The sequence below is a fragment of the Lepisma saccharinum genome, chromosome 10, assembly GCF_977018435.1.
Source record: "Lepisma saccharinum chromosome 10, izLepSacc3.1, whole genome shotgun sequence".
NCBI classification, from domain to species: Eukaryota; Metazoa; Arthropoda; class Insecta; order Zygentoma; family Lepismatidae; genus Lepisma; species Lepisma saccharinum.
In genome coordinates this window covers 10,888,408-10,905,468 of record NC_139238.1, presented here as the reverse complement: position 1 = coordinate 10,905,468, position 17,061 = coordinate 10,888,408, and the positions used below count along the sequence as shown (strand labels likewise).

Below are 17,061 nucleotides of genomic sequence, written 5' to 3'. Positions count from 1 at the left end.
GCCACTGTCATGAAACAAACAAAAAAAAAGCTCAGTTGGGCACGTCACTTCTCTTTGACTCCGATACCTTTTAGAGGAGAGTGTTGGATACAAATATGTAAAATACATAGCAACAACATTAAAAATAAATAGGTAAACGTATTTTTATGTTTAGATACAAACTTCCTCTAAGAATACACAAGTATCGGGAGTGTGTATCGGAAAAAATGTTACGTTCTTATTTTAAACTTCAATTTATTCAGAAGAAGCTAGACAGAAATATTAATTACGACATTAAATTATGCCTTGACACTCTTCATTAACACATATGAAAACATTAACACTTAGGTTCTTTAAAACAATTGTTAAAGACAGTCTGAACATAGATCTGAATATGAATCCCTAGACAAGCAGCCGCTAGAGATGACGAATTGTGTGAAAATAATTCAGAAATGGAGTTATTTGGTGGATCGCAGTGCGTGGATTTGTTTAGTATGTAATTTAGATTACAGGATTTTAATTTTTAATAATGTTGCCCGGCCAATGGGGGCCAAGCCCTCGGAAAGTGAATGTCAAAGTAAAATTATATACTCGTATTTCACATGTAGTTTGATTTCAGTCACAGTTAATTATTATAAGGGTATTGCAAGAACAGGATAACTTCAAACTGAAGGAGTGTTTTTTTTGGGGGGGGTTACAATTAAGGGAAACATACGTCGTTTGCTGCCCCACTGTAAAATTATGCTTGCCTCTCCCTATTAAAAATCCTGTGGACGTCCAAAAATGCACTAATTCAATAACACTAGCCACAGTTGTTATTCACAAAACAGAAATATTAAGTAATTACATCGATAATACAAAAAAATTTGCATTTCCATGCTACCCTGTTAATATTTATGAATCTCATATGTCGTACTCATAACTCAATAATATCTGGAATATCTTTCAGTGCATAGTATTCATGTTTAATGCCCTTTTCGTAAACCTTCACAATTCTAATTCCTGCAGCATCATGGCCAAATGGTACTCCAATAGCTGTTGTGACAACAACTTCCAGATCGCCAATAAAACCCCCTCCATTTTCGTGAACGTGACCACAAAATATTTTCCTTATTCCAGCGTTCTGAAATTTGTCCAACATTAATTCTCGTACTGCAGGGCTAATACTTCGGTAACTTGGATCGCCAAAATAACCGCCTTCAGTTTCATTAGGAGAATTAAAAAACCACGGAATATGTTGAAATATTACAGCATGCTTATAGTCACCACTTTTTAACATCCTCAACTGCCCGTCTAACCATATTTCCTGTTCTTTTGCCAAATCTTTGACAAATTTCGATTCGACGTAATACTGAGAGTTTAGTACGATGAAGAATACACCACCAACTTGGAAGGAAAAGTAATCCTCGCCAAATTCTGAACGATACCGTTGTACACTTTCAGGAGTGGGTACGTCTCCCATGTCGTGATTTCCGCTCACAAGCACTAGGGAAATATTCGGATCTAATTCACTAAATAAGCTTCTAATTTTCATTTCTTGCATCTCTCTTACTCCACCTTCAATCTGCATGTTATGGCAGAGATCACCAGTCACTACAAAAAACGTAGGTTTCGGATGCATTTTGTTTAGCTTTTGAATTGTTTCTTTCATATGCCCTACATCGTTGGTCCAAGACAGACCTAGTTGTGGATCAGAACCATGGACAAAGTAAAACGGAGCTTTCCAAACTCCATCAGTTTCTTTAAATTGCTGATGTACACGTTCCTTGGTGTATTTTTTCAATCGCGACTCGATTGATTGCGATTTGAACCTTGACATGACATCTATTGAAAAGTACCAGATAATTACGAGTAAGGCAAACATTGCAATGATTTTTGAAAGTAGCGACAAAATAATGTGCATATCCGAGGGCGAGGGGAGAGTCAAGATGGAATATAAACGCAATTCAAATCACTATTTCACTTAGCACTATTTTACGTCATCTACACTTCCTACTTTAATTTCTACTTCATGATTGTTTGGGACAAATTAAGTCTTGAAATCTTCAAATTACTCACAATCACAAGCAAGGTTCATAACTGCTTCAGAGGGGAAAACATTCTCAAGTCCACTTTTGTATGAACAGGAAACAAAAGATATCTCCAATCCTTGATATCTCCGTCTCGAAATGTGAGTTCGAAAATCACTGACGACACCAAACAGACGCAGCGTATCAGTTGCACAGCTGCAGCATATCGTGCTATTTATAGTCAACTGTACGTACCATGGACGTCCCTGCTTTCATCTACACACACTTTTAGGCCTTTTCTTCTTTAAGTGTTACACTTGCACTTTAGTCAACAAAATTGAAAAACACAATCAGTACTCTAGCGCTAAAACAAATCACATTTAATTTCACTAAATTAGCAAATACGCTCAGTTAATCGACTAAAGTTGAGATGATGATTACGCGTGTGAAAAATGAAAGCAGCTACCCGACTACAGCGCCAGCGCCGTATTCAACTTCCGTTCAGAACGGAAAGAGCAATGAATTCTGAGTCAGAACGTCAAATAGTCTTTCTTATCTCTTGTTATTAAAGTTTTTAGCACTTGAACAGTGTATTATAAAACCATTGAGATTACAGAGTTTACGTTCTTCTTAGACTGATAACAGATACTGAAAAGTAACTCAAATAGAATACGTATGATCATTAGAGACGATCACCAGGAAGGTATCAGCGATATATTCTGAAAACAAAAAAAGCCACATACAGGGCGATGCCAAAGATGGGTCAGAGTGGGCCATGGCCCACCTCATCAAAATGTAATTTCATGCTAAAAATATAAGTAAAACAGTATAGATGATTGTGAATAATAGGATAGAGTCGGCGAGCCAGTGACAATAAAACGATGGAGGAGAAAGGCACTGGACCATGCTCGATCGAGTGGCTGTCACCTTTTGTCACTCAATTATTTAAATAAGCTACTAGAGCGAGTACTCGCGCCAGCCATTACTGTCTGGAGCAGTTTACACGGGAATATTAGCTCGCTTTACCTTACTCGCATGTTTTCTCGAACCAATGTAAACCAGCTTAATTAACGCAAATGACTGTGTGAAATTGTATGTGTGAAATGCAGTGACGTGCGGTGATGTCGACACTTGGGGTAGCAATCAGTGGCGTGCCCAAGGGAGGTTGGTGTGGTTCATAATACCCCTTCCCCCTTTAGGACCTAGTATTCCTAAAAATAGAACGTCAAAGAAAGGAAAGGATTGCAAAATGAGGAAGGACTAGTGAAAAGAAGCACACGTTAATCCCACCCACTTTCGAAAATCCAAAACATGTTGATTTGACTATTAAGCCAGAGATCCCGGGTTCGAACCCCGACCTGGGCATGGGTGTTATTTGTGTTTGTCCCTTCATCAATTTTATCGTACCATCTTGACGATTAGCCACAAGTGTAGGAAAAGCGAAGTAAAACAAACAATCAATGATTTGATTTATGCTACTTAGCGTGGCTGTCACATTTGGTTAATCGCGAAGATGGTACAATACAATTAATGAAGAGACAAACACAAGAAACACCCATGCTGAGGTCGGGGTTCGAACCCGGAACTCCTGGTGTCATAGCGTGCAGTGATAACCACTCCCCACATACAGCACAACATGGTTTCAGATATGTTATAGATACGTAACTCGTAAAACATTGTAACATTGCAGCAACATTGCGAAACATTGCTGTGATGCTTCAGGTATGTTTCAGCAATTTAAAAATATCCGCGAATCTAACATAACATACGTAATGTTACAGAAACATGTCAGTGCAACATTGCAGAAACGTGTCAGGGGAACATTACAGATACATTTCCGTAAGGATTTGTGATATTTCAGTTACATTACAGTGATATTATTTCACGTAATTCCCATACATCACAACATGGTTTCAGATATATTACGGATGCGTAACTCGTGAAAATTGTAACATTGCGAAACATTAGTGATGCTTCAGGTATGTTTGAGCAATGTAAAAATGTCGGCGAATATAACATAACATTCGTAATGTTACAGAAACATGTTGATTTGGTGTTTAAGTCCAATTTATGTACGTAAAAGCTAATCGAGACTGGACCCACAGTTTAAAGTGGGATCCGAACCACTATATGCCTCCACCCGGTACAGATCCGGCACCACTTAATGCACTCCTCCACGGAGGTCGGCCGATTACCAAGATGAGTGGGTATTGGTAAAGCAAACTGCGTATTTTCTCACTGGTACGTAAATTTCAATTGGATTTTTGAAACACTATATTTGTATATGATTAACGTTTTTCCAAAAAAAATTGCATTGCTTGATTTCCCTAATTTCTCCATCTCACGATCTCGTTACTGAAGGATCCAGGCTCGGGCCCTGGCCTGTGCATGAAGTGTTCCTTTGTAACAACTTTTCATCCGTTTAATTCAATCAACGCTCATCGTCATGGCAGAAGTTATGTAAAGTGATGGAAAAGCAACGCTAAAGAAAGGAAAAAGAAAATACAAATAATTTCCTCCCAGTGCATTTGCAGGGCACTGTGAAATCAGGAGTCCCGAGTTCTCTGTTTATGATTGTCCCTCGTGACTTCAATAAGCTTATTATAGCTACTTATCGTAATTAAATCTATACAGCTAGAAAAAGTGATGGAAGGTGGCAAAAATTAAATATGTTAGAGGGGATGAACAGGTAACGAAACACACTTTTTTGTAGTTTCTTCAACAATATTCATTTGGCTTTTTTTAGTTCTGGGATACATTTTACATTCCAAATTATTTCATTATTCACTGCAGAGTACAACACATAGGAACAAGAATGTGCCCTCGTCACGGGTTCGAATCCCGCCCTGAATCGTTCTTTGTGAGGTCCCTTCATCAATTTCATTATAACATCACTCATCCTCATTTTCGCGATAACCAAATGTGGCAGAAAGGTGAAGTAAAATAAACCAAACCAACAACAACAATTAGTAGAAAGCGCGTTTTCTTGCCCAAATTAATACATCCGTATTTATGACTGTATGACTTACCCATTTTTTTTTTGGAGGCCAAATTATTAGTATATTTAAATAAAACACTACTAAACGAGAGCGCGAGGAAGCATAAGCAAATATTTGTTATTTAATCATTATATATTCCATATTTGAAAAAAAAAAAAAGAAACCATAACATTTTTCTCTGCACGTAATACAAGTACGTTCCCATTTATATACAAATAAAACTACATCCCATATTATACATACATATTGTACAACGTTTAAAATGTTGTGTAAATACAGGGAACATAAGTACTGCAGAAAATTTTCCCCTGAGTTCTTTAGAGGATTTACAAAAGAATCAAAGGGAAACCTATCCCCTATCTGTCCTATAAGAGATAGACTGGAGGACCTGAAACCACGGGCTTTCAACCATGGGAGCGGGGGGCGTAGGGGCAAGGGAGACACAGGCAGAAATCTTCCCTTTCGCTTCGGGCGGTTGTCTATACCTGGATCTGGTAAGGCAGAAGAAGAGCCAGCTAGGGTATCCAGCCTTGCCAGCTGATCACATCGAGGGGCGAGAAGCGCGTGGAAAGAAATGTTGCATATGAACTGAGGCTTCAAGATAATAAATATTGTGATTTGAAAATAATTAGAGACGTGAGATTGATTGATCTATCTCTGCTAGACTAGCTACTCCTCAGTGCACGTCACTGGTGAAATGTATAATTTTAGGCTCACGTTAATTTTCCAGGGGGCAGCTCCTCCCCTTCTCTCCGGACGCCCATGCATATGCTGATCTGTACATAATGTAAATTACAAATACTACTTTGAATAAATTACAAATACTACGTTGAATTTTACTTAGCTCCTGTTTGTGTTATACAGGCACCATCATTTCTGTCGGCCTCAGCTTACTGGACTGAGAAAAGCCCGTTTACATGAAATAACATGATTCGTCAACTCTGCCTCGAAATGCGAATGCTCATTTGCGACACCAAACGGGTGGAGCGTATCATCTTCAACTGCTAAAACTCTTACCCATACAGTGTTGAATAAATTATAATTTCTCTTGATAAATGCGAATTAGGTGATTTTCTTTTAGAATAAAGATGCAATTTGGTGCTGACGTTGTAATTGCAACATAAATGGAGCGAACAGCTTCTCCGATAATTGATTGCGCGAAATCACGCCGGCCGCCATATATCCAGCAAAGACCTTGTGTTGAAAACAGCACAATAGCTTGTTCTACTAAACCTACATGTGATCAAGATAGCTTACTCCAAAAAATAAATAGCTTTGTTACTCAATACATCTTCCGAAAGCATTAGCATTTCCAAATTTTCTACTATTGTAAACATATGGCACCACCAATTTACGCAATACATCAATATGGTGAGGTATGGAGGGATCCATGAGTATTAACGTGCAAATTGTCCATCAAATTTTCGTGCACTTTATTTGATCCAATAAGAGCTTCAAGAATGAAAAGAAAACTTGAAACAAGCTGTTGACAACTTCTGCATACATAAAAATCCCTCGCTTAAAAACACACAGGATGTAAGAGAAAAAATAATGAAAATAGTCATCGACAATTTGCACGGTAATACTCATGGATCTCACTGTACTTACATTACATATTTTTAACACAGCACTGCTTCTTCGAATTTAAACAATTATTTCTTGTATTTCAAAGATTGAAAAAATAAAAGGACCTAATCACAAAAAGTACTTACCCTTCAATTAATTTCCCTTTGTTTCCAGACTTTGGCAATTCTCGACATTCCATCCACCTCCGAAGCTTTTTGACGGCATGGTCTTCCACATTTGCATTAACAAATTCTGCACCTGGAAAGTCCGATGGTTTCAGGACTACTTGTGCCATGTTCAGTGTTCAACGAACAAACCACAGTTTTTAGACACACCACTAAAAAAGTTTAAAATATCCGCAAATCTGTTTGCCGGGTTCATGCGTATTTCTTCCCAAACTGCACTGCGTGATGACGCCAAGTTGAATGAGAAACGATCGATTCGAAATAACATGCTGATATCTGGGAAACTATCGATAGCTAAAATTTTCTGAAATTAGAACCTAGCAAGTGATAGTTGTTTTTTTAAATAATTTGTAAAGTTAAACTATCAATTAATGTTGCGATATCTTGGAAAATATTCAAGCTGCAAATACGAAAACTGTTAACATTAATTTGTCTCTTGCATCTTACACGTTTTTAACGACTAGATTTTTGCGTATGCTGATGTAGAGGCTATCAGCAGTTTGTGTGGCATTTTGTTTCAATTTCCGAAGCTCTCAGTGCATTAAAACAAACAGAGAAAACATGGTGGTGGACAATTTGCTTGGTAATCCTCATGCATCCCACTGTACTACGTGGAAGAGAGGTTCATATTTGGGTGTCCCTAGGTTGCTTTTCATGTAACTGATTAAATTGCATTGATATGCTGCTAATGACAACATTACATAACGCTATTAACACAGGTACGTCAGAAATCAATAGCCCACTGCCAAACATAAAAGGTTAAAAAAAGTTGTAATTTTAGATAAATTTCACATTTATTTCATTTTTTAAAATATCCAACACATATATCAATTTAATACAAACAAAATAGCACATCGTTTCACAATAAAATTAATGTCAACATAATCAAACAAGTTTACTGTGAGTATTTCTTCAAAAATTAAAATGTGGTATAAACTTAGAGATGGAATTATAGAAGGAGGAAAAAAACGTGATAATTTGAAATTTGTAATTCAATAGCTACAAAGTGATGAGCATTTACTTAGTATTTTTTTTCATCCTCTTGTATCGTTTTAGTAAGACATGTTGATTCTGCGTCTGCAACAACTTCTACACGACTTATCTTTTTTCCATTTCGGCAACTGCCATAATTGATATGAACAGTTAACACCAACAACATATCATGCAAAATATGAAAACACATGATTTTTCTGTCTCTACACATTTACATATGACATCTCCACAACAAAGACTTGAGATATACATTTACAGAGTCAGATTACACACAGCTTCATATTCGCTCTCATAATACACGGATACAAACCAAAATATTGTTAAGTTAACGGGAGACCTCATTTTCAACATTTTTGTTACATAAATCAGTAGTTCTCAATGAGCAATTTTAATACATATATTGTGTATTACAATTTACCGAAGGTGCCTTATTCGAACCAAACCAAAAAATTGAGTATGTCTCGATTTGAAATTCTACTTTTTTGAATGTACAAGTATTAATTTATTTACACATAGATAGTATAAACTGGCAAAAAGCATAACAGTACTAAAAGAACTCATAGATTTCTAACATTATTAATACTTATGGGTAATATAATATGGCTTATGACAGCACACAAAGAAACGAAAGATTTCTAACGCCATGAAACAAATATGCTAAATATTACCTGCTAATTTCGATTTTCAGTTACAAACAGGCGGAGGCAACTGACTTGGGATTTTAGCATACGCTGATTATATTTTTAGTGACGTGTATGAAATAAATGTGTTCTTATATAACTTCAGTCACTCAATTGAATCTTTATTCATCATCAAGCTAAGGAACAACAATAAGGAATGTGTATTGAAAACGAGGAATCCCAAGCATTTCATTTGCAAATTTTAATGCAACACGTTGACATTCTTTACTGTGAAAAGTATCGTCATTCTAATTACAGATCAAAGCTAATTAATTTCTTGGCCCAAGCAGTAAAGCATTACGAAAATAATTCCTTAATCTCTTCAAACTAAGGCAACGCAGTTCGATAGCAACACCCGCAGTGTGAATTGTTTTTTTAAAAAATGTAGAGGTTTTAGTTTTGCTGTGTTTGTTCGTACATGTAAGTATTAAAATATCTTTTCTTTGCATTACAAAATACATACGCTAAAACAGTTTTTTTCTCTCAGGCACCATCTAAAAAGACACAGCTACTTATTGTTTTAATTGGGCAGTTCAACTATCTACTCTATGTCATACAAGTTTTCTAAAGTTAGTAGGAGTGATATTCTACGTTTTGAATTGTGTAACTGGTAATAAAATGTGACAAAATAAGTTTACGAATTTATTACAAATATAAACAACCATTTGTACAATAGTGGAGTAAATTTTACTCTGATGATGTAATTCACTGTGTTGTAAGTGGCTTACAAAAATCTCAAACCTCTTTCAGTTCACAAAACGTACAATAATTTAATCACAAACTATTCATGTGTGGAATATAAAAAAAACACACACAGAACTCAATACCTTGTGAACTTAAATCTATAAGCTGAAACAAGGCAAACTTCCAGCATTAATATAACTTTATAAATACCGTAATATTATTAATAGAATGTGTTTCATACAGAGGATGAAAAAGAAGCAAGCGTATAACAATTATATGCAATAAAATTGGCTTGGAAATTAGCTGCTTAAAAATTGCTCAGTTCTTGTTCTTTTTTTTCTAAAGATAACATACTATCATGCCAATTGAACTATTTAAGAAACTATTAATGTTCATACTGATGCCGCCGGTTTTAAGTTGCCTAATACTCAACGTTTTCTTGGATATTTCCTTGTCTTGTATTCCTTCAAATTTTGAGATAAGCTGACATTGGAGCCCTCTGATGACGGGAGTGAGATCTAATTCTGTGCAATTGGGATAAGTTTCTCCCCCGCTGTCAGGGCAGGCAATGGAGCTTCGACTGTGAGAACGCCATCTTTGCTCAGAGATGACTTAATGGTTTCAGGATTAGTTCCCTTGGGAAGCAGGAACTCCCTATTGTATTCCCTGTACACGGATTTGCTTTCTGATTTCTCCTCGTGCTTGGCATGAACCTGAAAGTATAAGAAAAAGAAACTGAATTACATGGAAAAGAGGAAGAAGATATAGATTTTTTTACAACATGATTGTATATAAATGTACAACTGGGCAAAGAAGATTAATAATAATAATTTAACGTATGATTTTCTGATTTTTGGTTCAAGTCAGTACAAAATCTGAAAGCTTCGGATGTATTATCTAAAAATCACTACAAATCTGTAAAAGTGGATTCCGCTGATCTTAACTTAGTTAGTATGTGGAATAAATGAATTTTCAATTCTTGTATTGTCTGTTGCTGTGCGTGCTGATTAACTAATTAATTTATGAGTTAATAGGGACTCGGCGATTCAAATTTCTACACGATATTGAGCATACATCTTTAAACAGAAGCAAAAAGAAATAAACACAATCCGCAAGAATAACCGCCAAGAAAAATTGATCATGTGTTCCCCGTCTTCTTTCTGTGGCGGGCGTGTTTCACGGCGGATTTCAGCTTTATTTCTCAACGCGTGCGCTTTACTGTTAACGTCCAATGAGAAACCACGGATAACAGCCCTTAGTGTAAGAGGTTGAGACATTAGTAGTCACACAAATATTCTTCAGCAAACTTAAATGTCGAACTGCTTCCGAGAAACGCAAAAGCAAAAATACCAGAGTCATCTAAATCACACTCTCAACAAATTAGTTTTCGAAAGTAAAATTCGTCCATGACAATATTAATCCCGAAGTTCCTTTCAAGAATGGAAATAAAAAAGAAGGCTTCAAAGGTAATAATTCTTGCGTTAAATTTCCAAATCTTTATTGTCCATAACAGTTCGTTTTCCGAACGTTTTAAAAAATGTTGGTAGTTTTCCAACCGATGCAAAGAAGAGTACAACAGTTGGTATCCCTGTCTCACAACTCTTACCGAAAATCGTGTTATCGCGAAAATTGACTTCAATCTTGTCGAGCGTCCAGGTAGTGATTTCGTTTTTTTATCTGCATGCAATTTCAGGTTATATAATCTGGCAACAATGAAGGGCAGTTGTTTCGCCGAACAGACACGGGATGTTTCATGAGCTGCAAAAGGGTGAATGTGGCAGAGGTTATTCTGCCAAGTTGCCAAGTTAATTTTAACTCTGGCTGGCGCTGCAAGGAATTCTACCAGGAAGGACAAGAGAAGGGGGCCGGATGAGCACGTCTGGGTATAGACATTTTCTGGAGTATTCTGTCGGAAGAAAATAACTTCAGGGAGATTGATCCTCACAATGTAACAATCAGAAAGTGAAATATGACACATATTGATTTATATATTATGTAGCTAAGATATGACTGGATATTCTAACATATTTACTATTATCAGCGTACAAGTATTGCTCAGCAAATTGTCCATGACTATCTTCATTAATTTCCTACGCGTTTTTAAGAACGGACTTTTATGCTGGTGCAGAGGTTGTTGCGGCTTGTTTGGCATTTTGTTTCAATTCTTGAAGCTCTCATTCTTGGTGATGGATTTCCTTGGAAATACTTATGCATCTCACTCTACAGTTAACTTCCTACTTTCAACTGAACTGGGAAATATGAATTTACAAGTACATATAACTGAATGATTTTTTGCATTGTTCGTTTCACTGCGACTGTATTGATGATTTGAAGGTGGCTGAAGAAAGCAATAACTGAATAAGAAAATAATTAAATATCCATTCCACATCTTGACCCTAGATTTAGCAACTCTAACCACTACATCAAGTAGACCATCCGGAAGGACGACTGCGAATTTCAAGCGAACTGCTCTCTTGGATAAAACACGCTTTATCAGTAAATTACACCAAGTTTCTATTTATTACAAGCACTAATGCTTCAATCAATATAGCTATGCTTCACATGTATAACTTTCAATTCAACAACTAAATATCGTAAACTTCTAACTGATACGTTGATCCTTTCCACGACTGTCTCTAACGGTCCGCGCACCTTGTTTTAGAGCGTGTCTGTTGCTATTAACCGCTAAGTACTTATACACTTGAAGCTTGATTTACATGTTTAATAGTGATTTTAAGGGTAGCTCTTGTATTAATTGTTAAAGATCAGCAACTAGTTTATGAGGCTTGATATTGCAGTATTGCCAGAAACAGACAGCGTCAATTCCACCAGTAATGGGTCTGTGGAATCACCACTATTCAGCCGTCAATTGAGCCCCCGACACCAGAAAGAGTCTCATTCACCAGATTCTTCCGAGCAATCAACTTCCATACAACTGAAGGTCGTTACAATTTTACGATGCTCTGTGTAGGCGTTCCCTGCTACACAAATCCGACGGGTCACCACAGTCATTGCAAGGATTCATTGCAACAAGAAAGTGTTGCCAGCTCATTGCGCTTGTTGCAGTTGCAGCTACAGTTTCTCCCATGTACGGTCTCGAACAAAAGTGCGTTTTCACTAGCCAATTGAGACACGACCGACACATAATTTCTGCATTAATTTACGATCTTATAGCCCAGTCAAAACCTGGGCAATATTAATTTAATTTCATTTAATATGTACGGTCACCGACAATAAAAATGGGACACCTAGATCCTGAAATACTCGTTTCCCTGCAAGGTGGTATGTGTGTTGCCTACCTCTTAGGCGATAAGTGGAATATGATATCAAATTTTGAATGGCAACTTCTACCAACGCCGTAGAGTTAGACAACACATAACGGCCATCAAGTGAAACTAGTAGGACAGATGTACGTACAGTCAGGTGCGAAATTAGATACATACTAAATGGATTAAGCAAATCATACAATCAATGTACAATTAAATGTGTGGTACGTATGCGTAGGAAAGTGCTTTTATCGATGTAGTAACGCGAATAATTCCAGTTCTTTAAAAGCTCACAGTGAAGAATAATTCTTCACTTACATCGAATTGTCCACACTTGATACGAGTCTCTCACGCTGTCTCTCGCCTCATATCAGAACCGTTCTTACACATCTCTTTTGCTGGGATTTCAACTCGGTGGTTGAATACACTGCTGACATCACGAATAACCACTCCACACCGACCTCCGAAGATGAAGTAACCATTCTGCTCGGATGGACAATTTGAGGGAATGCTTTACAAAAGATCTACGTTCTCTGTGGGTTTATGAGGAGGGGAGATTTTGGGCAGAAAATGAGCATCGTGGGAGTTGATCGATCACTCGCAGGCCACCCTCACTTTCGGTGGACCCCCTGATTCTTTTCAGGGAACGCTTAGTCATCAAGTACATATCGCCAGAACTCTTCAACTCCCTGCAGAATCTGTGACGAAGGATGACTCACGTTTCTCATTCCAGAAGTGGCTGGAGCGAGATTCCAGAAGTACCGTACATGTCTAGGACCCAAAACAATGGGAGCGTTTTCACGGCCTCATGTCAACAACACTCATTCTGGCATTTGACGAAAAAAAAGACAATCTAAACTTGGATCTGGGGCATATTAGAAGCAAATATTCAAAACGATATGCTTGCGAAAAATCAACTGTTCGGACAGTTGTGCTAGTAATTAGGCGATATTACATACGTTAACAGACTAAAGCAAAAACAGCAAAAGTCAACCAAGAAGGCGGTTCCTCGTGGAATACTTACTAAAAATCATTTGTATCGTTCTCTTTCTTTGACTTCATTTATGTCTCTTGCGAAGATCAAAGAGACAGTATATACGACTCAACTAAAAAAGCTCATTTTGCCACTGTAGGGACTCTATTCTTATAACATTGGCTAACTTGAAACGATAGAAATTCCTTGCTGATACCCCAAACATGGCCGAACATCGTACTATATTACTAAGTTCCCATTTAGACTCCAACGTCTATGATTTCCGCCATTACTTTCTATCGACTCGACACTTGCGACGATGCAGCCTAGGAGGATCACTACGAGCAAAAATACATATTTAGGGTTTGATTGGGGCCAACCAAGTGTTGCCACTCCTGAGAGCAAAATTTCCCTTTATTGTCCAGTTTCCCTTTACTAAAAAAAACAAAAACAAATAATGTCTGAGGTTCGAACCCTGGTCAGGCATGAATGTACAGTCACCGGGCCAGTTCTTTCCCCTCCCCTCATTCCCCCCCCACACTATGTATGGCCTCTTAATGCTATGCCTTGTCTTCAAGAGAAAGTAAATTGTCCTTGCCCCCACCCCCCGCCCCAGTTATGGTACCTAATCGCCGCTAGTAATTTGAGTTCCTTTAAGTCCACTTCATGTACAGAAAGGTTAATCGAGACTGGACCTATAGTTTAAAATGGGATCCGAACCTCCACCGGGTATCGAACACGGGAAGCCTGAAACATGCACAAACGAAAAATCGCACCACATTATGCGCACCCACGACTTTCTTTAAAGGAGGAAGTCAATTCCTGTTAAAAATTCAGTGTAATTGTGAATATGGAAATGAAGTTCAACTTGGAGTGTTCTGACGTCCTTTTCGGGACGTGTCATCTGAAATCAACATACCAAACAACCCGTGAAGCAAAAACTCTCTCTCTGGGCCATAAATGGTGTCGTCATCCATTCCTTGGCTTACCACCATCAAAGATATTCCTATTTTTTCCTCGACGGTCGAAGTAATGGATGTTTTCAACACTTTGCTTCCACGGTGTCAGTCTTCGGCCATTTTTCTCCTCTCTCGAAAGAAGACCACGAACACAGTAGCAGCCAGGCAGACATTGACGAGTGAGTCATGCGACCTTCTGCTGGTCAACATCTCGCGAAACACATCAGGAAGTATGCCATTAGCAAACTTCCAGCGCTTCTTGGCTCAAGTAACTGGTTCGCGCATTTACTGTACAGAAGCTACAATACTCGTACGACCTAGTTCACAATACTTTGGGTAAAATTCATTCTGGAATCCATTCCAGTACGCGAACTTCAAAGTTTTCTTTTGTACAGTCAGCAGCAATACAACCCCCCCTCTCCGTGTCTCTTTCTCTAGAGCAGTGTTTCTCAACCGCTGGGCCGCGGCCCGTGGCGTAAATGATATCGGGTCGAGAGAGGATCTTCTGAAGTTTGCATCTTGCAGCCCGAGCTGGCAACCACCTGGAAAGATGATCTATCTTTCGGGTTTCGACTGCGCCAACAGGAAATGCTTCCGCGAGTGGCTGCAAGCGATCTAACCTGGGACCGCTTTGCTTCCGGCCTCTAAATTTGCAGGCTGACGTACGGGCGTCACTTTAGTTTACGCAGTAATTTTCATTAACAAATTTATTAAGTGGAAATATACTGATAAATTCGAATTTTTCAGTGTCCGAAATGGAACATTCCAATGAAAGAAAATAAGCACTTACCAAATTAATTGAATGACATTGGGCAGAGGAAACCAAAGGATTCCATTAGAAGCAATCGTTCTCATCTAATTTAAACCATTTTTTTTATTTTGCCAACGAGCCTAGACATAATCGAACTAAGAATCTCTATGATTATGCCATAATTTATTTATTAATATTAAATTTTATAAGGGTACATGTTATTTAAAATAAAGTTTTAAAAATCAGAAAACTATTACGAGTACAATTGTTGAGATTGAGGCATCGACTTTTAAAAAAAGAATTTACCAGGCCGCGGGGTTAAGAAGATTGAGAACCACTGCTTTAAAGGGGGATAACAAAGGAATGTAGAGCTTATCTCTCTCTCTCTCTCTCTCTCTTCGAGAAAGGGGAAGGAAAGAAGAAAGACAAGAGAGAAACAGTTTTGTAGAGACAGAGACAGAGAGAGAGAGAAGAGGAAATTTTACTTTGAAAGGGAGAAAGAAATAGAGAGAGGGGGAGGCAGTCAGTCCCCCCCCCTCTCTCTGTGTGTGTGTGTGTATATATATTCTCTTCCTCTCACGAGGAGCTACGCGCGATTAGTAATGAATCACGATAAATGTAAGGTTAAAATAGTACGGTCTGCAACACTGGTGTCAGACGGATTGGTGATTCCACGCGAACTGCAACCGTCTTTAAGTCCACCTCGACTCGCTCTTGAGTTTAAGTGTTCATTCACAGCTACCGACAGCCTAGCTGGCGATCTGCGGTTCGAAGTTCGTCTGCTCAGTGATTGTAACCGATCAGGTACATACCTGCTAATGTATATATTATTTTCTCTACATATTACAAATTTATTAACTGTTTCCTTGCAAGTATGCAGTTATGTCGGAATAGAACCCGTCTCAACGGAGCTATATTCTGCGCACACGTTTGGATCTACATGTGCGAAAAGTTGCTGCAAAGTTGACCTACCGCGCGGCTTAGGCAACGCACATTAACACCAAACAGGTAAGTGAGCATTTCAGGAAGCAGGCACCCCACTCCTTTTATTGCCGATCACTGTACAACAGTCAGCCAGCAGCAAAATGTACATAGGGAGCCGGAAACATTTCATATACCCTCAAATATTCCATGAAATCGTTCTGGATAAGCTAGCTATTTGAGTAGGCAGGGGCTCATAGAAAACACAGTGAAAAATGTCACGTTCTACTAGAATTACCAGTAACTTTAATACTAGCATTTATCCTCAAAGTCTGATTCTGTGCAACATGGAGAACGTTAATCCCAAGTTAAAAGAATGAAATAATGGGGAAAAGACGAGTAGTTTGTTCACGGGAGCAATTTCCTTTCTTTACGGCAAGTAATTACAGAAAAAACAAACAAACAACAACATTCAGCAGTCTGCTATTTTCTCGTTACACTTCGGCAAACTTCGAGCGAAATCGCGTGCAGAGCGCCCTCGGACGGAAAAAACAACACTAAAACGATTTTCAGACCAAGAAACGAAGCACCGTCGCCGTGCATCTGTCAGAACGTTCAAAAATTCCCAGAAACCTTTTCGGCACGATATTTAGTTTCCGTTCGCGCTTCTTTTCCCGAAAAAAGAAAAAAAAGGCCCGTAAAAACTTTGTTGTTTGTTTGACACCATGCCCCACTTCCTGTCTCCGCTTGTTTTCGAGCATCTTCCTATCCTAAATCGATTCGAGAGTCAACGCGTCTTAGCTTTCATTTCCGTTGTTGACAATGTTGCCATGGCAACAGTAACGGTCGACGCGTAGAACCGGGAGATCCGTACGAAGGGGGGAAAAAATGTCTCCCGCTAGCTTTACGACGAGACACGGCGGGACGTTACACATCCACCCTCCCCTCCCCTTTGCATTTATTTCTTTTTTTAGTATCTTCCAAGTAAGGGATGATGGGAGGGGGGAATAGCGTCGTCTCCTGCCGACATTGGTAAACAGCGTCTTCTAGACGTAGGAAAAATGAGGAGCGTCCCAATTTCGCTCCCTTGTTGACA

At 38.4% G+C, this 17,061-nt stretch overlaps 1 protein-coding gene and 1 pseudogene across 2 annotated transcripts in view; both read right to left on the bottom strand.

The window, feature by feature from the left end:
- Window positions 1–223: 223 nt before the first annotated feature.
- LOC145993765 (serine/threonine-protein phosphatase CPPED1 pseudogene) lies at window positions 224–2,481 on the bottom strand (annotated as a pseudogene).
- A 5,032-nt stretch (window positions 2,482–7,513) lies between these two features.
- The window catches only part of LOC145993763 (alpha-crystallin B chain), a 56,962-nt gene continuing 47,414 nt past the window's right edge, over window positions 7,514–17,061 (bottom strand). For both annotated transcript variants that reach the window (XM_083129530.1, XM_083129531.1), the window contains one exon: window positions 7,514–9,808. In XM_083129530.1, the coding sequence (XP_082985656.1) occupies window positions 9,614–9,808 (195 nt within the window). In that variant the 3' untranslated portion in view covers window positions 7,514–9,613. The remainder of the gene's footprint in view (window positions 9,809–17,061) is intronic.